Source organism: Thamnophis sirtalis, unplaced genomic scaffold (genome assembly GCF_051295495.1).
Source record: "Thamnophis sirtalis isolate CommonGarterSnake01/CBP01778 unplaced genomic scaffold, rThaSir2_p1.2 scaffold_13, whole genome shotgun sequence".
Classification (NCBI taxonomy): domain Eukaryota; kingdom Metazoa; phylum Chordata; class Lepidosauria; order Squamata; family Natricidae; genus Thamnophis; species Thamnophis sirtalis.
The window spans coordinates 47682948-47704715 of NW_028261393.1; the positions used below are offsets into that span (position 1 = coordinate 47682948).

The window sequence follows — 21768 nt, forward strand, 5'->3', positions numbered from 1 at the left end:
CCCGGATTTGCGATTGGCCGGGAGAAGACGCCCACCCCCCCACCTCTCTGTATTTCGGCGTTTTCCGGAAAGGCTCGGCTCGTTCCGTCCAGACAGTCGGGAGTCTGGCTTGGTCTGGACGAGCGGCGGAGCGGCGGCGTCCGGGCTCGGCGTAATGGCATCCCCATCGCGGAGGCTGCAGACCAAGCCGGTCATCACCTGCCTGAAGAGCGTCCTCCTCATCTACACCTTCGTCTTCTGGGTGAGGAAGGGTCTAAAGGAACAATGGGGGGGGGGCGGGAAGAGGGGTCCCTCCCCCTCGCCCTGGACACGCAGAGGTCTTCAAACTTGGTCACTTTAAGACTTGTGGACTTCAACTCCCAGCATTCTCCGCCTGGAGAATGCTGGGAGTTGAAGTCCACAAGTCTTAAAAGTGCCCAAGTTTGGGGACCCCTGCCCTTGACACAAAGGAGCAAGGCAAGGGGTCCGCCTTTGCCTTTCTCTCCTTCCCACCCCCAAACACTTTTGCAAAGGGAGGGGGCGCTTTTTGCAAAGAAAAGTGTGTGTGTGTGGGGGGGGACTACATGCCCCATCATGTGTAGCCCAGCCACTCATGGGGCTTCTGGTCCCACTTGCCTTGGAGGCAACCTGGGCATTGGCTTGTTTGCACCTTGTGCAAACAACAACAACAACAACAACAAAGAATGCACAGTAGTTCTGTATCCCACAGTTTGGGATATGCAAAGTCCCATGCAAAGACTTCAATTCCCAGAATCCCTCCGCCAGGGGTGAGCTTATTTGCTTAGGCAGTGCATGCGATGGGAAAATGCAGTCAACAGGTTTTTCTTTGCGTTGAACTCTGCATCTGATGTTGCTTGGACGAAGGTCTGTCCTTCCCATTATTGTACTTTGCATTTCCCTGCCACACTTACCAGTTTGTGGTGTTCAACCTTAACACTTGGAACGTTTATTTATTTGCTTATTTGGTTTGTCGTTCATGTGCGAGATAACACGGATAGGAATAAACATGAATACGAACACAGGAAATGGGGGCAAATAAATGGGAACAGTAGGACAGGGATATTAGGCACGCTAGTGCGCTTATGCACGCCCCTAAGTTGTGGGAACAGAGTCCACTGCTTGTGGCCTCGGGAGTCATGACTTAAACCAGTGGCAGTCAACCTGGTCCCTACCGCCCACTAGTGGGCGTTTCAGCTTTCATGGGCGGTAGGGGTTTGCTATAACTCTGCTTTATAAATTTTACAAAGTAAAGTTACTTCCCTACTTTATAAATCACCATTAATATGGAACCGGTGGGCGATTAGAAAATTTCACTACTAACAGAGATACACAAGTGGGCGGTAGGTATAAAAAGGTTGACTACCCCTGACTTAAACAAAGAGTATGAACACTCAGTTGTAGCCTCAGACCTTCCTTTGTCCTGCCAACTTGGAAGTTGGAAAATTATTTCCAACCAGAAACAAAAAAATAGAGGAAAGGTGGTTTAACCCTGGGTGAAGGTGGTGGTGTTTTTTTACTTCTCTTTCTACTGATGAGATAATCTGGGAGTAATCAGGGTTCCAAGTTCAGCCTCTGATTTTTTCCCTCTGCCCTCGTGCCTGAGACAATCCAGAATTGTTGGAACCTTGAAAAGTTGCGGAAAGCTTCGTAAACTGAACACAAGGGAGAGACTGGTACGAATTCTCCCGGCAAGAAGAAACTTCTTCTTCTATAGAATAGCCTTTATTGTCATTGTGCATTATGTATACCAGTGTTTCTCAACTTTGGCAACTTGAAGATGTCTGGACTTCAACTCCCAGAATTCCCCAGCCAGCGAATGCTGGCTGGGGAATTCTGGGAGTTGAAGTCCAGACATCTTCAAGTTGCCAAGGTTGAGAAACACTGATGTATACAACAAAATTGGTTTTAGCCTCATTAGTGCAATCCATGGCAAACGATACAAACAACATAAATAGTATAAAGAATAATCCATATGCAAGTAATCAGGGGGAAAAAAGATGGGTCTCTATGACATTCAGGGAAGAGAAGGGAAATTCACAATGTCCCACTTCCCAAAGGAATGTCTATCTTCTTTCTTTCTCAACCTCTTCTTCGATCAGCAATAAAGATATTTCTTGGGGATGTGACACAGCCTGATGAAAGACACCCCAAAAAAGAGCAGAGCATCCCGCTGTCTGTCAACACCCGCCCATGTCCAAATAGGACACGTTGAAATAATATTTCAGAGAGTTTTCACCAACCGTCAAAAGTCCTCCCTATGCTTAATAAACAAATAATAACATCATCGCTTTGACAAGGGGGAGCCAGCCGTGGGCAGCAGCTGCCCCCAAAAGCCAACACAGTTCTAGGCTGCATAAACAGAGGGATAGAATCAAGATCATGTGAAGTGATAATACCACTTTATAATGCCTTGGGAAGGCCACACTTGGAACCCTGCATCAGGTTCGGTTGCCATTATGTAGAAAAGATGTGGAGACTCTAGAAAGAGTGCAGAGAAGAACAACAAAGATGATTAGGGGACTGGAGGCTAAAACATATGAAGAACGGCTGCAGGAACTGGGTATGTCTAGTTTAATGAAAAGAAGGGCTAGGGGAGACATGATAGCAGTGTTCCAATATCTCAGGGGTTGCCACAAAGAAGAGGAAGTCAAACTATTCTCCAAGGCACCTGGGGGTAGGACAAGAATCAATGGATGGAAACTAATCAAGGAGAGAAGCAACTTAGAATTAAGGAGAAATTCCCTGACAGTGAGAACAATTAACCAGTGGAACAGAAGTTGCCTCCAGAAGTTGTGAATGCCCCAACACTGGAAGTCTTTAAGAAGATTTTGGATAGCCATCTGTCTGAAATGGTAAAGGGTTTCCTGCCTGGGCAGGGGGTTGGACTAGAAGACCTCCAAGGTCCCTTCCAACTGTTATTTTTATTCTAACCTTATCCAAGGAAAGGGCTGAGCTCTGAGAACATAGTAAGGAATAGGGACCCTCTCTAATAGGTACCAGGTCCAAGGTCTTGCGTCTTTCTATTTTTCTCTCTTTTTTTTTAAAGTTGCCAGTTTGCTTTGCTGGTTTTTTTTTTTTTTTGGTGAATAGCAATGTGTGGAATGCAGTCAGTAATCATGTCCTTTCCTTTCAACATTGCTGCTCCAGGCTTTGGATTCAGGTGAGTGTGGCTTTTTTCCCCAGGGAGTAGCAGAGTTGGTCTTTTGAATGCAAAGCACTGTCGCCTTTCTTAGTCACGTTCCACAGAAGAGAAATGGAAGGGGATCTGTATACATGGGAATGGGGGTGGGCGGGGAAGCGGGATTGGGGTGGGGGGAATCCCCAAGGGCTTGCTTTTGAAGGACTTGGTGGAAGCTGGTTGTAGAATGAGCAAAAATCCTGGGATACGAAACACTGTTGTATGGGAAGTAAAAGAGAAAACAAAGAACAGAATAGAATAGAATGGCGTAGAGTAGAATAGAATAGGAAAGTAAAGAATGGAATGGAATCGAATGGAATGGAGTAGGGTAGAATAGGAAAATAAAGAATGAAATCGAATCGAATCGAATGGAGGAGAATAGAATAGAATAGGGAAGTAAAGAATGGAATAGAATGGAGTAGAGTAGAATAGAATAGGAAAGTAAAGAATGGAATGGAATCGAATAGAATTGAGTAGAGTAGAATAGAATAGGAAAGTAAAGAATGGAATGGAATTGAATAGAAGAGTAGAATAGAATAGGAAAGTAAAGAATGGAATAGAATAGAATGGAGTAGAGTAGAATAGAATAGGAAAGTAAAGAATGGAATAGAATAGAATGGAGTAGAGTAGAATAGAATAGGAAAGTAAAGAATGGAATGAAATCGAATAGAATGGAGTAGAGTAGAATAGAATAGGAAAGTAAAGAATGGAATGGAATAGAATAGAATCTAAGTGTGATTGGACACAAGGAATTTGTCTTCGGTATGTATGCTCTCAGTGTACAAAAGGAGAATAAAATATATTCATCAAGAATTAAAAGATACAACACATTGATAGTCATAGGTTACTAATAAGCTATCAAATCGTACTAGTAAACAAAACAATATAAATTGGAAGATACAAGCTTCATAGAGGCTGGTTAAATCCTTGGTTTGGTTGAATAATTGCACAATTCAGTTGTATGCTTCCTATAGGATGGGGAACATAGTTGGCCAAAAACTTTTAAAAAGTTGATGAGTTTAAAAAGAGGAGTACAACCTCTTTCTGAACCCTAGGCAAGATGATGGGCTCCATAGTTTTGGGAGGAAAGACCATCCTGGATTATCAGCAGATAATCATTAGATAAGTAAAAGGAGATAGGTAATAGGAAGAATGAGAAGAAGAATAGTAGTGCAGTCTTAGTAAATAATTTGACAGTATCGTGGGAATTAGTTGTTTAGCAGAGTGATGGCATTTGGAAAAAAACCTTTGTCTAGTTGTTCTGGTGTGTAATGCTCTAGAATGTCATTTTGAGGGTAGGAGTTGAAACAATTCATGTCCAGGATGCGAGGGGTCTGTAGTTACTTTCTCAGCCCCCTTTTTGACTCGTGCAGTGTGCTGGTCCTCAATGGAAGGCAGGTTGGCAGCCATTGTTTTTTTCTGCAGTTCTAATTATCCGTTGAAGTCTGTGTCTGTCTTGTTGGGTTGCAGAGCCAAAAAAGATGGTGGTTGACCGCTTTGAACTCGGGTCGAAGCAGAGCCGATCTGCATCAGTAGCAAGGGCAGCGCAGAATCGCGGAGAATTCTGGTTAAGAGGAACAGCTTGTTTGCAGGGAAACATCTCCAGAAATGGTTCCCTTTTGACTCACACGTGCGTTTCTCCTACCTTTCCAGTTCACTGGCATCGTCCTCCTAGGCGTTGGCATTTGGGCCAAGGTGAGCCTGGAAGTCTACTTCTTCCTGCTGAACGAGAAGGCCAGCAATGTTCCGTACGTCCTGATCGGGGCAGGATTGGTGGTCGCTCTGCTTGGCACCTTCGGGTGTTTTGCCACCTGTCGCGGAAGCACATGGATGCTGAAGCTGGTAATTGTTTCAAATAGCATTTTGGAAGAACTGCAAGGGAGTGGTTGGGATTTACAATCTTAGCCCAGGTAAAAGTTAAGACGCAGGCATGTTAGTGGTGGTGGGGTGGCGCAGTGCTTAGAATACAGTACTGCAGGCTACTTCTCTTGACTGCCAGCTGTCGGCAGTTTGAATCTTACCAGGCTCACAGTTGACTCAGCCTTCCATCCTTCTGAGGTCAGTAAAATGAAGATTCAGATTGTTGGGGGCAAGAGGCTGACACTGTAAACAGTGTAGTGTAAAGCGGTATATAAGTCTAAGTGCTATGGGTATCTTCCTTCCTTCCTTCCTTCCTTCCTTCCTTCCTTCCTTCCTTCCTTCCTTCCTTCCTTCCTTCCTTCCTTCCTTCCTTCCTTCCTTCTATGGCTACCTTCCTTACCTCCCTCCCTCCCTCCCAACCTACTTCCTTCCTTCCTTCCTTCCTTCCTTCCTTCCTTCCTTCCTTCCTTCCTTCCTTCCTTCCTTCCTTCTATGGCTACCTTCCCTCCCTCCCTCCCTCCCTTCCTTCTCTCCCTCCCTCTCTCCCTCCTTCCTTCCTTCCTTCCTTCCTTCCTTCCCTCCCAGTGGTTATAATGCAGTATTGCAGACTAACTCTGCCCACTGCCAGCAATTCGATTCCCACCAGCTCAAGGGTGACTCAGCCTTCCATCTGAGTGGGTAAAATGAGGATTCAAATTGTTGGGGGCAAGATGCTGACACTGTAAACAGTGTAGTGTAAAGCGGTATATAAGTCTAAGTGCTATGGCTACCTTCCTTCCCTCTCTCCCTCCCTCCCTCCCTCCCTCCCTCCCTCCCAGTGGTTAGAATGTAGTATTGCAGACTAACTCTGCCCACTGCCAGCAATTCGATTCCTACCGGCTCAAGGTTGACTCAGCCTTCCATCTGAGTGGGTGAAATGAGGACACAGATTGTTGGGGGCAAGAGGCTGACTTGGTAAACCGCTTAGAGAGGGCCGTAGAGCCCTGTGAAGCGGTATATAAGTCTATAGGGTCTTCTGCTTGAGCAGGGGGCTGGACTAGAAGACTTCCAAGGTCCCTTCCAGCTGTATTTTGATTGATTAAATTGTTTATTCTTGTACAACAACACTGAGGATCATTTTGATGTTCTTCATTCCTGTTTTCTGTCCACAGTATGCCATGTTCTTAACCCTCATCTTCCTTGTGGTGCTGGTGGCTGCCATTCTGGGTTTTGTCTTCAGACATGAGGTGCGTCCTGTGTCTTCGATAATTTCCTCGTTTTACTGGGGTAAAAATGGAACTTCCTGTTATTTTTTCCTCAGGAAGTTTGCCGTAGGATCCTCTTTTGTTTTCCTTGAAGACCGGAGCTTTCCAAACACTAAGGATTCCTGAAAAATCCTTCCAGCGAAGGTCATTTCATTCAAAAACAATCTCCATACCTTAAACACTGTTTCCTAACAAATTCCATTCATTTATCCTTCTAGAGCAGTGATGCCGAAACTTTTTCTATCGCCCGCGCATGCCAACACCAATTAAATCCTCCCGGGCATCAGCGCATGCACGCCCCCCCTCCCTGCGCATGTGAACACAACCCCTCCCCAGGCTCCGGAGGCTTTTTTGAAGCCTGGGGAGGGTGAAAACGGCCTCCCCCAGCCCCCTGGAGGGTCTCCAGAAGCCAGAAATGGACCATTTCCGAACTTCCGGTTGGGCTGTTGGGGCTGTTTTTCCCCCTCCCCAGGCTTCAGGAAAGCCTCTGGAGGCTGGAGAGGGCAAGAATGGCATACCCCAGCCTTCTGGAAGGGTGAAAAATCAGTTGGTGCACGCCAGAGCGGATGGCTGGCGTGCCACCTGTGGGATGCTTGCCATAGGTTCTCCATCACGGTTCTAGAGTCTAGCTCAGGGATGTCAAACTTCCTTGAGGGCCAGATCAGCATTGTTGTTCTCCTCTGCGGGCCAGTGGGGTGGGTGGGGGGAGGGGGAAGACGGAATGGATGCTTCCTGCTGTCAGCGTTCCAAGTATCATGTAGAATTAAATCAGAGTCCAAGGCAAAACGATCCTTAAAGTTCCAATTTAATAAAGCAGACATCTTAGCACATCTATGTTATGGAATCCCAATTCTGGAAATGACATCAGAATTCCACCCAGTTAAAAGTTCATGATCTTGTCCCCACACCCACAATCCATCACATGGTCCAATCTTCTTCTTCCACCCATGCCCAGCTGCTTCCGGTCAGGTGCAAAGGTGCGGAGACAAAAGATGACCTTGAGCTTCTGGAAAGGAATGAAAACAATACATTCCACAATCCTACTCCTTCTATTCCCCCCTCCCATCAACTATACTAATGAAACAGCATAATGAAATAAGAGAAAGTGTGGCAGGACAAAATTCTAAAAGAAATATAATTGCAGGCCTGACACCCCGCAGCACCCTGCTGGCCAAAATGGGGCATTGGGAGGCCGCGGGTGGCCCCCCTTGTGTCCCGTTTTCCAGCTTGGACGGCCTCCTGCAGCACTTTACCAGCTGAAAACGGGCCATTGGCGAGCCTACGTGCTGTCCGTTTCTGGCTGGGAGAGTGCTGCTGGAGGCTGGGGAGGCTGAAAACAGGTTGTGCGAGGGCCTCACACGGTCAGTTTGGGCTGTTAGAGGCCCCGCAGACTGGTCATTTGATATTTCTAGGCTGGCCCTGTGGGCCTTGAGTTTGACACCCCTGGTCTAGCTGGATCGAGGTGGTGTATAATTTCATAGTAAATGTCTTTGGGGATAGGAGTGTGTATAACATTGCCCTGAAGTTGCCCAAAGCTTCTCTTAACGTTCTATAAAACGTTGACATGTTTTTCCAAATGAGCATGTCATGTGATGGTAAGTTTTGCACAGCACTTTTAGGATGGCGTTGTGCGTAGAAGCTGTTTGAGTGCATACCAGAATGCGGATGATAATGTAAATCCTTCCAATTCTAAATTCTTTATGTTTTTAGCATCAACTATGTATGTGTGAGCGTTCCAAGTATCATGCAGAATTAAATCAGAGTCCAAGGCAAAACGATCCTTAAAGTTCCAATTTAATAAATCGGACATCTTGGCACATCTGTGGAATCCCAGTTCTGGAAGTTACCTAGCATTCCCACCCAGCTGAAAGTTCATGATTTTCTCCCCACACCCACAAATCCATCACATGGTCCAATCTTCTTCTTCCATGCTGGAATCTCCACCCAGCTGGTTCCGGTCAGGAGCAGAGGTGCGGAGACAAAAGATGATCTTTGGGCTTCTAGAAAAGAATGACAACAACACATTCCACAATTCTACTCCTTTCTATTCCCTCTCCCAACTACTACACTAATGAAACAGCGTAATGAAATAAGAGAGAGTGTGGCAGGCCAAAGATCCTAAAAGGGATATAACTGTAGGCCTGATACTATGGCTTTTTATGTGCCGAAATGCATTTGGAAACATCTGCTTTGGCATTTTTGCTGTAAAAAAAAGTATGTGCAGATTCTCAATTGTATTTAAAAAAATACAATTGAACACAAAGTTGAAACCGATAGAAAATTGTCACCTCTAATTTGAACCCTATTGTAAAAGTGGCATTTTTCTATTTCGGCAAAGACTTTTCTAAGAATCTACCATTCTGATACGTTGTCGGGCCTTTTCATTCCTCTGCATCTCCCCTTACTTTTAACTCATTCAAATGGCTGAAGATGTCTTTTGATCAGGTGACAGCCTCACCTGCACAATGAAACTTTCTCCCTTTCCTTAAAGATAAAGGATAATTTTAAGAAAAACTATGAAAATGCTGTGAAGCGTTACAATGGGACCAGAGATGATCCTAGCAAAGCAATCGATGACATCCAGAAAACAGTGAGTGGAAACCACCTATTTTTCTCTGTGTTTGTTATAACTTACATACTTATGGTTTGTTATCTGTTCTGACCCGCCACCGTACAGTGAGTCACGTCGAAACAAGGTTACTGTTAGCCACGCTTTATTCACAGTAATTACTCACAGACAAGACTTCGGCAGCAACCCAGACTCCCACAGATAAGAGATACACACAAGAGCTTCTCCAGCTTTAGTAAAACGGTTGTGTCCTGCAAAAGGTCTCCTCCCAAAATCTCTTCTTATATACTCTCTTGGGAGGAGCCTAATCACCACCACCTGGGCCTGATTATCTTCTATGTCTCCATAATTGCTGCCTGCGTTTCTCCACCCTTCTCTGCCTGGCGTCCGGGACCAACTCCCTTTGCTCCTCCCCACTCCTCCAGGGCCTGACGTCTTCACCACTGCTCCAGTGCCTGACGTCAGGGACAAACTCCCTTTGGCTTTCACTGCTGCTCCATGCCTCAGGCACCTCCTGGTGGCCAACCAGCCTCTCTGGTCCCTGCTCGGAGTCTGAACCCTGTCCAGGGTCCTCCACATTTTCCAGAGCCGACTCATAGGGTCCCTCACTATCGGAGTCTGTTGGCAGCTCCAATGGCTCCTGCTGGGCCACAACAGTTATCTATCTATATAAAATGCAAATACCACTCACTCAATCAAGGTACTACACTTGAATGTAGAATGCATGCAAGATGTACCATTATTTAACTTCAGACCCTGAAATGGGCTATTTATTCTAAAAGCTGCGGTGGTGCAGTGGTTAGAGTGTAGTATTGCAGGCTACTTCTGCTGCCTGCAATTTGGCAGTCCAAATCTCACCAGGCTCAAGGTTGATTCTGCCTTCCATCCTTCCGAGGTGGGTAAAATGAGGACCCAGATTGTTTGGGGGCAAGAGGTCGACTCTGTAAAACCGCTTAGAGAGGGCTGTAAAAGCATTATCAAGCGGTATATAAGTCTAAGGGCTATGTTATTCTAAATAATATTCCCAAAGGGTGTTTGAGGTTAACACGGGACACTTCCAAGCCAGATGTAGGAAATATCCCTTTCTAAGTTAGAGCCCTTTTTGGGAAATTCTGCAATCGGCGATTCGGACATTGGGCTGTCCTGTTTCTGAGAAGCATAGTTTGCGTGTTCTGCTTGGTCATCTCGTGCTCTCTTGGTTTTCCACAGTTGCACTGCTGTGGCGTAGAGAATTTCACGGACTGGAAAACGAGCGACTACTTCAAAGAAAAAGGCATTCCCGCCAGCTGCTGCAAACCTTTGGAGAACTGTACAGAGAGTGACTTGAAGAACGCCACTATAGCAGGAGGCAAAGTTTATGAGCGTGTAAGTCAAGGCCTGCTGACCTTTCTGGGTTTCTCTAGAACAGGGCTCTGCAAACTTAAACACTCAAAGAGCCATTTGGACCCGTTTCCCGCAGAAAACAAAGCACTGGGAACCACAAAATCTGGGTGGGCGTGGCCAACCTGACATCACTCACTCGGGTGAAATTCAAATTTTCTTCACTACCAGTTCTGTGGGCGTGGCATGGTGGGTGTGGCAGGGGAAAGATACTGCAAAATCCCCATTCTCACCCCACCCTGGGGCCAGCCAGAGGTCTTATTTGCCAGTTCTCCGAACTACTCAAAATTTCCGCTCTACCCATTCTCCAGAACCTGCTGAATTTCACCCTTGCGGCTCACTCCCACACAGTCACATGACACCCCTCTCCAGCCGCGCCCCCTTTATGCTTGGCGCTTGCCGGGGGAGGAGAGTGCTTCCCCAGGCCACCCCCTTCTTTTTCTTGGCCCCGTCAACGAGGGAGGAGGAAGGCCGGGCTTCGGGGGTGGCCCCCCCACTCCGCAAGTTCCGCCCCCGCCGTCCTCTCCCAGCCCTCTTTGCTGGTGGCAACAGCAAATGTACCATGACGAGAGGGGGAAGCCTGTTGCCACACACAGACAAGGACAGGGGCAATTCACTCCCGCACTGAAGCTCCACCCATTGCCACCAACGCAACTGGACGACAGCTCTTTCATCCCTCTACCGCGACAGGGCAACAGGGAGCCGCAGCGGAGGGGTGAAAGAGCTGTGGGTTGCCGACGCCTGCTTTAGAATCTGGAAATCTGGAATGGAGGCCGATTCTTCCAAATGTTGGTTTTCTGGCAAGCTGCTTATTGGCAGCTTTTAAAAAAAAATAAAATAAATGAAATTAACTAGGTGAAGCCACTCAACAAAGTTAAGCAAGTTTTCAATGAAAGAAACAAGGTGAGGAATTCCCACCTTTGTCTCTTCCATTCACACCATGATGTCACCCCTTTGGCCTTTTGTCCTGGGTTGCAACGAAGGTGCCCTCCCTTGCACGAAGACATGGCTTGTCTTAACGGGGTTTATTGATAAGCTGCGATGGGTGGCTCAACTGGTGCTGTGTCATAAGGCAACATTAGTGCCCGGCTCCCAAACATGGCAAATCCTTGGTAGTTAAATCAATGATTCCTTTATTAGGAGTGCTGGCAGCCCTGGCAAAAAGTTTCTCTCTCAGGCTGACAAATCTGGCCACCCAGAAGACGAATTCACTTCTATTCACTTCCGCCCTCTGCCTTTTATCCCCACAGCTAGGGTGGGGCTTAGCTACCAGCGGTGGCTCTTCCGTCCCAAGGACCGGCCCATAGATATCCACTGCTCTCCTCTCCTCCGCCTTCTGTGCATCCATGTTGTCAGGCACTGGACCCAGCTGTTGTTCCTCTTCCTCATCAGCTGCCACCTCACCTGAGGGCTGACGGACAGCCCAGGCTCCGCCTCTGTCTGTCTCTCTGCCAGCTCCATTCCCTCTTCCCCCTGGGAGCTCTCAGGTTCCTTAATGCTAACTCTGCCTCCCACGCCTCCTCCTCCTCCTCTGATTTGGCTGCTGGAGGGGCCGACAGGCCACAGCAGTTAGGCTTTGCTTGGGCCAACAAGAGGTCCATGGAGATTCTCAGTCATCCAGGTCATGGTTGTTCCCAAAGGTGCTTTTTCAAGAGGCAATTGGACCTTCTGGTTTTTTTCCAAAGACCTTTCGCTTCTCATCCAAGAAGTGTCTTCAAAAGAAAAACCAGGAAGTCCAGTTGCCTCTTGAAAAAGCACTTTTGGGTGACAACAGAAGGTCTGGACTTCCAAGAGGCCGGGAGGCAGGATATGTCTTTGTTCTGACTCCCCTCGTCCCACATCAAAACACTCCAAGCCAAAGATACTTTACGGAATTTATTCACAGACAGACAGGTCCTTGGCAGCAAACCGGCACAGATAAGCTGGGGCAGCAATCCAGCACAGATAAGCCCTGGCAGCAATCCAGCCTGCCAAGCTCACAATACTGTTCATCAAACATTAGTTAATGCGTTGACTTCTGCAAAAAGTACGTGTGCACAAGCTGTCCTTTTATAGTCTGGAGAGGAGCCTAATGACCACCAGCTGAGTGCAATTATCTCCTGTAACTGAGCAACTGTTCCTGACGTCTATTAGCTCTTTGGTGCCGGGCATTCAGGAACAACTCACTGTTGGTGTCCGGATCACTCTCCCTTGTCTCCTCCCCACTGGTCCAAGGCTCAAGCGCCTCCTGGTGGCCAACCAGCTTCTCTGTGCCCTGCTCGGAGTCGGAACCCTGTCCAGGGTCCTCCACATCCTCCAGAGCCGACTCATAGGGCCCCTCGCTGTCAGAGTCTGGTGGCAGCTCCAATGGCTCCTGCTGGGCCACAATAGTCTTTAAGGAGGTTTCAAAACTGTTAGGGCAGAACATGATGGCCTTGAGTAGAAGGAAGGAAGCTGGAACTCCCCTGAGCTTCACCCTCACCAGTTTCATTGCTTCCGTGTCTTATGAAATTAGTTTAGCTCTAGTCACAGGGACTTTTGAGTGTCCCTGAATGTGTTAAGGAGACCGATGTGAGATAACAAAGAATGTGTGGCATGGAATGCAAACACGAGTGGGAGGAGGTCGCTGGCCTTTATTCTCCCGACTTCCTGCTGAGCTGAGAAGGGAGCAGGTCTTGGTTGCTACTCCTTCCAAAGTCCACTGCACTCAAGGTGGGAGCGCAGAGGGCACTGCACAAATATTGACACAACCTGGAGGATCTTTGCAAGCCTCCCATCTCACGAGAACTCGGCACATTGTCTTTGATTAAGGTTAAAGTCAAGTCGAGGTTGAAATGGACGGTGTGTGTTTTTGGTTCCTTGCGAAAAGGCCTTTTTTTGTTTCTCTCTGCAGGGTTGTTTTAGCCTGGTGATACAAACCATGGACTCCGAGATGGGCATTGTGGCTGGGATCTCCTTCGGCACTGCTTGTTTCCAGGTGAGCCTTCCTTAAGAACCCTGCAGCTGGACCTTCCTCTCTCCTAACACCTGCATTTTCTCCCCCTCTCCATTTGACCTTTGATTATCATGCTAGCAAAGGCATATGGAGACCCCTGGCCAGCTGCTGTTCAGTTAAGACTCTTGTTTCTTCTTCTTGAGCAGTGCCAACATCTGGTGTTCTGGCCGAGGCTTCCTTAGAGCCTGAAACAAACTCCTTGTCCCGGCAAAAAAACCTTTTATTAATTGACTGTGAATTCTGCTCATTCACATCCAGAAAAGTCTTTGGAGGGAGGATTTACAGTCACAGACCTTATCCGGCTTGGAAAGCTGCCAGGCCGATATCTGCAAAACTTGGCAAGGAGTCTCGGAGAGTCGCAAACCAATTAAGCGAACTAATTATCTCCTGCAAACTCCCCTCTCCTTTTGCTCCCTTTTTATTTCCTCTGGGAGGGGACATTCATCATCCACCTGTGGCCTTATCCCCAAGCTAACCCCTGTTCTTTAGCTGTTCCCTTCGTGTGATAACTCTGCGCATGCGCACACTGGGAACAGGCTCCAGCTGTTCCTCTGCCTCACTGATGTCTGATAACTGGCATACGGCTCTGGCCCCCTCTCTGCCTCCAACGCAGAGCCCCTATCAGAGCCTTTCCCAGACTCCAGGACTGGCCTATGTTCCTCCTCAACCTTCTCACTGTCCTAACTGTTGGCGGGCCAAAACATCTGGCTCCTGGCCAGGAACCTCTTACATTTGACCTGATGCCCTCCAGCCTCCAAATGAATTTTGGAGAGCATGGAGGATGCTCACCTTGACGTATATGTGGCCTCATTGAAGATGTATGGAAGTTGTTGGGACCAATTTGGTGGTAAACCCTTGTTGGTTATGGGGTAAACGAATAATTGATGCAGTTGGATCTAGAAGTCCATTCAAGAGGAATTGGTACAAATGAGTTTAATGATCAGTTTCAATGACCATTTGTATAACGTTACAATATTTCCTCTGGGAGGAGCCGAGGTGGCGCAGTGGTTAGGGTGCAGTACTGCAGGCCACTTCAGCTGACTGTTATCTGCAGCTCAGCGGTTCAAATCTCACCGGCTCAAGTTTGACTCAGCCTTCCATCGTTCCAAGGTGGGTGAAATGAGGACCCAGACTGTGGGGGCGATATGCTGACTCTGTAAACCGCTTAGAGAGGGCTGAAAGCCCTATGAAGCGGTATATAAGTCTAACTGCTATTGCTATTGCTATCTTTGCATAAGTGTGTTATTGATGTCATTGAAATAACAAGAATCACCTGAGCAGATATGAAAGTACAGAAATCCCTGAGCCCATAATTTCTGTTGTTAAACACAAGACATTTATTGAGTGAGCTTTGCCCCAATTTACGACCTTTCTTGCCACGGTTGCTAAGTGAATCATTGCAGCGGTTAAGCTAGGAACACAGTTGTTAAGTGAATCCGGCTTCCTCTTTGACTCTGCTTGCCAGAAGGTCGCAAAAGGGGACCACTGCAACCGTCATAAGTACGAGTCAGTTGCCAAGCGTCCAAATTTTGATCACGTGACCTGGGAACGCGGCAACGGTCATCCATCAGTCACTTGTACAGGTGCCGTTGTAAGTTTGAACAGTCACTAAGCAAAGTCAAGGATGACCTGTGCAGATGTTTAGCTTGATGCCATCCCGTTAATCCTGTTTTTCGTTTTCTCTGTTTTAAGTTGATTGGCATTTTCTTGGCCTGCTGCCTCTCCCGCTCCATCACAAGTAACCAGTACGAGATGGTGTAACACTGCAAGATGGGAGTTCGCCTAAAACTCCAAGGTATACATGTTTTTTGCAATAAAGAACCCTTGCATCTTCCCTTGGCCCTGTGTGGGAAGGGGGGCCCCCTTTTCCAAATCAAAGAAATGGCCCAAATCCAGTGAAACTAATGGAGCCATTCTGGCAAGCAAAAGCACTTGTCAGTTTCCAAAACCTTACAATTTGATTGAAAGGCAGTTTGTCCTTTGAGTGAAAAGCCGTCTACAGCATCAAGCCACTTGACAGGGCAAGCTGCTAATATATGAAATGAGAAATTGAGAGCAAACCCCTCTCCTTATTAGCACTGATGAATGTCTTCAAGAAAACAATAGGCTCAGAGAGCACAAGGGATCCTACAGTCCCCTCCTTTCTCCTCCTGACCACTTCCTTCTAGCATTGTAACATTACTAGTTTGGTAATTAAACATCTGCAAGAAAACAACCAAGCTCAGAGAGCACCAAGGACTCCACAGTCCTCCCTTCCTCCTCCTCCTCCCTTCCTCCTCCTCCTCCCTTTTCCTCCTCCTCCTCCTCCTCCTCCTCCTCCTCCTCCAAACCTTACTCTTTTCTAGCACTGATGATGTTACCTAGTTTTGGTAATGAAACATCTGCAAGAAAACACCAAGCTCAGAGAGCACAAAGGACTCACAGTCCTCCTCAACTTCCTCCTCCTCCTCCTCCCCTTCCTCCCTCCACTTCCTCCTTTCTAGCACTGAACCAAGCTCAGAGAGCACAAGGACTCCACAGTCCTCCCCTTCCTCCTCCTCTCCTCCTCCTCCTCCCTCCTCCTCCTCCCTCCTCCTCCTCCTCCTCCTCCTCCTTTCCCCCCTACTCCTCTGCTATATGGTAATGAATCTGCAAGAAAAACCACCAAGCTCAGAGAGCAAAAGGACTCCACAGTCGTTTGTCGTCGTCCTCCTCCTCCTCCTCCTCCTCCTCCTCCTCCTCCTCCTCCTCCTCCTCCTCCTCCTCCTCCTCCTCCTCCTCCTCCTCCTCCTCTCCCTTCTAGCACTGATGATGTTACCTGGTTTGGGTAATGAAACGTCTGCAAGAAAACCACCAAGCTCAGAGAGCACCAAGGACCCTACACTTATCTTCCTCCTCCTTTTCCTCCAACTTGTCTATTTTCTCCTTCAGTGGTGGGCTGCCAATTTTTTTACTACCGGCTCAGCACGCTCCCCCGTGCGCGTGACGTTTCCGCGCATATGCAGAAGCGTCCGGTGGCAGGGCGGAGCCTCCTGCCGCCGTTACTACCGGTTTGGCTGATCTGGGGCCGAACCAGGAGCAACTCACCTCTGCTCACACAAATCAATGGCTCGATGCACTTTTGAATCCTGTGTTTTCTTCCCAAAATGGTTATTGCAGATTTGGGGAAATAGGGATGGCCACTTTGCCGGATTCGCACGTCGCACAAAGCCTGACACGCAACCATAACAATAAGGTGTATACCATTTTTACAAATTGTGATGTTTGTAGCAAGCCCCCCCCCCTCCCGTTATGACTTAATGTGTAATTTCCTTGGCATTGAAAAGCAACTCTTAATCTCTTATTTTCTGTTCTTTATTTGCAGGTTTTATTTAAACACACAAACAAACAAAAAAAACCAGAAGATTTTTTTTCTTTTAGGAGCCATTCCCTGAGAGACTTGAGCTTTTGAAAACCTGTTTGATTTGACTGCCATCTTTGGATTTATTTGAATTATGTTTGAAAGCACCAAGGACAAAGCCGGGGGCTTTTCCTTTGAGATTTAAAACTACTGAGGAGCAGTAGTTTTAAAATAGGGTGCGCGTGTTTTTTTTTAAAAACAAGGGAGGCTTTTCATAGTACTATTAGTTGCTGTGTCTTTAATCTTTTATGTATTTAAGTGGACGTATTATTTAAATTTATATTAGCCTATTCTTGCTATTGTAGTAGAATTTAACTGACAGCTGCCTCTTTTAGTGAAAGGTCCGTTTTTTCTCTCTCCTCTCTTGAATTAATGCTTCTCATTCTGGACTATCAAATCCTACCCAGATCCAAAATACCTTCAAAAAATACGAGGGATTTCAAGCCAGATCTTCTTACCTGGGGGTTCAAATACTGTATTTCGGGGCTCAAATACTACCTTGTTTCCCTGAAAATCAGACCTTCCCCGGATAATAAGCCCAATTGGGCTTTTGAGAGCATTTGCTAAAATAAGACCTCCAAAAATAAGCCCTCCCCAAAAATATTGCAACACAGCAGCAGCCATGAGGTGACCACGCTCATCGCCTCCTGCACCTCAAAAATAATAAGACCTCCCCAAAAATAAGGCCAAGTGCTTATTTCGGGGGTCAAAAGAAAAATAAGACCATGTCTTATTTTTGGGAAAACACGGTATATGGATATTCCTCGACTTACAAACAGTTCATTTAGTAACCAAAGTTACAGCAGTGCTGGAAAAAATGACATAACCATTTTACACACTGATGACTCTTGCAGCATCCCCATGATTACGTGATTTACTGCTTCACCTTTATGACGGTTGCAGTGTCCCTGGGATCACGTAGCATCTTTTGCGACCTTCCGACAAGTAAAAATCAAGGGGGAAACCAGATTCACTCAACAACTGTGTTACTACCCTGTTTCCCTGAAAATAAGACTTCCCCGGATGATAAGCCCATCAGGCTTTTGAACGCATGCCCTAAAATAAGCCCCCCCCCCAAAAATAAGCATAGCAGCAGCCATGGGGTGACTGCTGGGCCGCCTCCTGCACCTCAAAAATAAGATCTCCGCGAAAATAAGGCCAAGCATTTATTTCGGGTTCAAAAGAAAATAAGACCCTTTCTTATTTTCGGGGAAAACACGCCTAATTTAACGACTGCAGTGATTCACTGAACCCCCAAAGAGTTATTCTAAGTCAAAGGTAGTAAAGAAAACTCGTAAAATGGGGCAAAGTTCACGTAACAAACTTCTCACTTAGCAAACTCTGGGCTCAATTGTGGTCGTAAATTGAGGATCACCTGTGTTTTGTTGCTGTTGGATCCATTTCTGGAGGATCCAACTTGGGATTTTTGCAAACTTGGCACTTGATAACGTGTGGATTTTTAACTCCCAGAATTCTGGAAGTTGAAGTCTGCGCGTCTTCACGCTGCCGAGTTTGAGAAACAAAAAACACTATTTCAATTTTTTGAAGCTTTCTGAGACTTCCTTGCTGGATGGAGGAGCTCATTTGGAGCCAGTTGTCCACCTTTGAACAAAAGCGCGATGAAGATTTTGGTAGCCCGTGTCAAACTCGCATCTGGAGTTGCCTTCTGACCTTTAGAATTGGCCTCAAAGGTTCTCAAATATATCTGATGTGGCTGAATCCCAAATTCTGATGAGAAGTCAACAAATGTTCAGAGAGGACACTTGAATCTTCTTTTGAATCCTCGTCCCTTGGAGTCCTCTCCAAAGTGGATCCTACCTTTTGGTAAAGAGATAAACATTCGTTCTTTCTGGACCCATGAGTAGGGACAAGCTAAAATAACAATGACCTGTAATCCCCCAGTGAGATTGTGGCGTTGGTGGAACAGATGTTTGGGTTGTAGAAGGCCTCTGGTCCAATTCGCAGGATCTCCAAACGTGGTGGGAAAATAGTTTTTTTGAGAGATTTTGGTAACGTTAATCTAGATCAGGGGTTGGTAATCCGTGGCTCTGGAGCCGCATGTGGCTCTTCATCCTTCTGTTGCGGCTCCCTGTCGCCGATCGGCTCCACAATTGATAGGACTTTCAGTTAGGAGAGGTTGAGGAAAAAGGCTGCTGCGCTAGGAGGAGACTCTATGGTGGGGGAACCGGAGTTCTGGTTGGCTCCAGAATTGAATGGAGGGTTTCCAGTTAGGACCCTTGTGGCTGTTTGAGGGTTTAAGGTTGCCAACCCCAGATAGATGGACTGATAATTATGAGTTCGTATAAGCTAGTTTCCTATGCAATGCAATGGAATTGTAGCCCCCGTCACCAAACAGGATAGATTAATTTTACGGCAGTACAGTAGAAGCCATTTAAAGGCACAACAGTCTGCATCTTAACAGAACACACACCCTGAGTAGTGTTAGGGGTGTCTTATACCCTCACAGTATTTATCTCCAGAGAATAAGTTATCTGTGTACCAAGTTCGTTTTAAATTGCTCGAGGCATTCCAGAGTTATTCTGGAACATACAAACACACACAGAGAGCCAGGGTATAAGACACCCCTAACACTGCTCAGGGTGTGTGTTCTGTCAATATGCAGACTGTTGTGCCTTTAAATAGCTTCTACTGTACTGTACTAATATATATTAAGAAGATTAACTGTGTATGTGATATTGACCCAGGAGTTTGGACCACGGTTTGTCAAGCGATAATGGTTTTGATTTTTCCCTAACACTAAAGCATTACAATTGAGTACCTCCATCATGCAAAACTTTCAACAACAACAAATATACATATTATGACTTGGGTGTGATGTGTATAGGTAGTCCTTGACTTACAGCCTTTTGTTTAGTAACCATTTGAAGTTACAACGGCACCGAAAAAGGGGCTTAGGACCGTTTTCCCCACTCAACGACCGTCCAGTCTCCCCAGGGTCACACGGTCAAAATTCAATTGACCAAAATGGGGCGAAACTCACTTAACGACAGAAAGCCTCGCTTAGCAACAGAAAGCTTGGCTCCATTGTGGTCATAGGCCAAGGGCTACCCATGCTATCTTCTGAAAGGCACTCCTGATGGCTGCGCAGTGTTATCTCGCTACTCGTTATTTAGTTCTGGAAACGAGTACTGAAAACGAGTAGCAAACAAAACATGTGATCTACCACATGTTGTTGTTTTTTTTTTTTGACGGGAGGGATTTCCTGTCTGCTCTCAGCTGCTGTCCCCTTTTTTCAGTGGGTGGGTTCTGGATCCCGTTCTAACCGGTACGGTTCGAACGGGCCCATCGGCATCCACATGAATGTGCGCAGCACGTGTATGCGTCTTACTATCCAGCGACGCCTCTGCGATGCTCCAGCTGCTCAGTGGAGTGTTGTGCAGGCGCTATACACACTGTGTGCGGAAGCCCAGAAGACTTTAAAGACAGGTAAGGAGCGAGGGCGGCGGGTGGGCCCTCTGGAGCACCCTACCAGAACGGTACCCGGTGCTCCGGGCAGCTCCGGTATGCCTGTACCGGGGCGTACCGCCTGCAACCCACCACTGCCCTTTTCCTATGTCAGGAACCTTCCCAGACTAGCTGGCTTCCTGTCCTTCCTCTATGGTTGTCTCCCTCTTCCGGGATAAAATGCTCTGAAGTCTGCTACTGGTTCGCTTCGAGAGAACCAGTAGTTAAAAAAATGCTTTAAAAAGCTTTTTAAAAAGTTCCAACGATCAGCTGTGCCACAATCAGCTGCGCCATGTGATTTCCACAGCACAGCTGATTGTTGTATAGCTGATCGTCAGAACTACTGGTCCGCCCAAACTGGTAGCATTTCACCCCTGCCCTCTTCTTATCGCAGCCCTCAAGGAACAACCCACGAGTACCGAGGCACATTTTCATGTCAAAATGCGTCAAGTCCCCAGGTTTTGGTGCAGTCAAGTACCGAGGTGTACCGCTGCAGATAAATAAGTTTCAACTACCACTGTACATAATAAGCTACTTCAACAGATGACACCTGCTTGAATCTACGTTGAATTGTGGTCTGGGGAAAAAAAATCTCCTCTTGGCCTCCTTTCCAATTTCCTCCGCCTTCCTATGCCCTTCCCCCCCCCCCCAAAAAAAACCTGAGCGGTATTTGGTGCTAATTCCTTGCATTCTGAAAACCCCTGGCATTCTTTGGAAAGGAGAGGTTTCCTTTGGTTCCCCGTCCCACATCTGGGGAACAATTTCTACTCTGAAAACAAATTCATATTTCAGTGATGCCTTTGAAACTGAGTTGTTGTGATCTTTGTGTGTCTGTGTGTGTTTATTTTTAAGACTCGTCGGGAGAGTCCTTGATCTTAGCTGTCACTCTGCATCTGTTTTGAGTATGGTTTCATCATCAGTATTATGTGATGCTTTGAATATTTCTTTTTTTTCTTTTGTTTGTATTCGATAGAGAATCTTCCCGGACGCATAATAAACCTTTATACACTTTTTTTATTCTGAAAGCTCTTTAAATACATCGCTTGGTCGTCTTGATTTCTTGCGAACAGTCGCAATTCAGCAAATATTTGGATTCCTCTGGTCGTTAGCGTGTGATGTGTCTCTGGGGATAAATTGCTCTTTTTGTTAACGTTGGAAATATACACATGCTCGTTTCTAATCTTCCTGCAAATTAAGATGTGGCAGGTAAATCCTCAACTTACAACCGCAATTGAACCTGTAATTTTTGGTTGTCAGTTGTGACGGTTGCAAAGAGAGTCCCCATACCTGATTTTATGATCTGTTTTGCAGCACTGAAGAGAACACCATGGTCGCAAAGCAAACACCGTGGTTGTTAAGTGTCCATTGTTTGCTGAAGGGAAATTTTTTTGCCAGAAACTGGAAACTTTATTGTTGAAGGAAGATCTTAAGCACAGTTGTGGTTTTTAACTAGCCACCTCTTGGCTTACTGACTGAACTGCCGGTCTCAATTAAGGGCACTAAACAAGGATTACCTGAATATATTTTTGGACATACACCCTAAGTTCCTGAAATTAATTTGCATTTTTTGACACATTTTTGGGGTGTGTGTGTGTGTGTGTAAAAAAATAAGGATTCCTGAAGCTGCGAAAACACAGTTTGCAAAATGCGCTCCTAGCTTTTCCTGACACTGAGCTAATGCTGTTTATTTCCAGGTAAAGGATGCCCTCTTGCGGATTT

The 21768-nt window shown here is 46.5% G+C and overlaps 1 protein-coding gene across 1 annotated transcript; it reads left to right on the plus strand.

The window, feature by feature from the left end:
* Window positions 1-95: 95 nt before the first annotated feature.
* TSPAN6 (tetraspanin 6) lies at window positions 96-16936 on the plus strand. The gene is made up of 8 exons (XM_087727141.1): window positions 96-241; window positions 4832-5020; window positions 6190-6264; window positions 8774-8872; window positions 10061-10216; window positions 13104-13187; window positions 14898-15000; window positions 16549-16936. Exons 1-7 carry the CDS (start codon window positions 155-157, stop codon window positions 14964-14966), a joined length of 759 nt encoding a protein of 252 aa, XP_087583267.1. The 5' UTR covers window positions 96-154; the 3' UTR covers window positions 14967-15000; window positions 16549-16936.
* Window positions 16937-21768: the final 4832 nt, after the last annotated feature.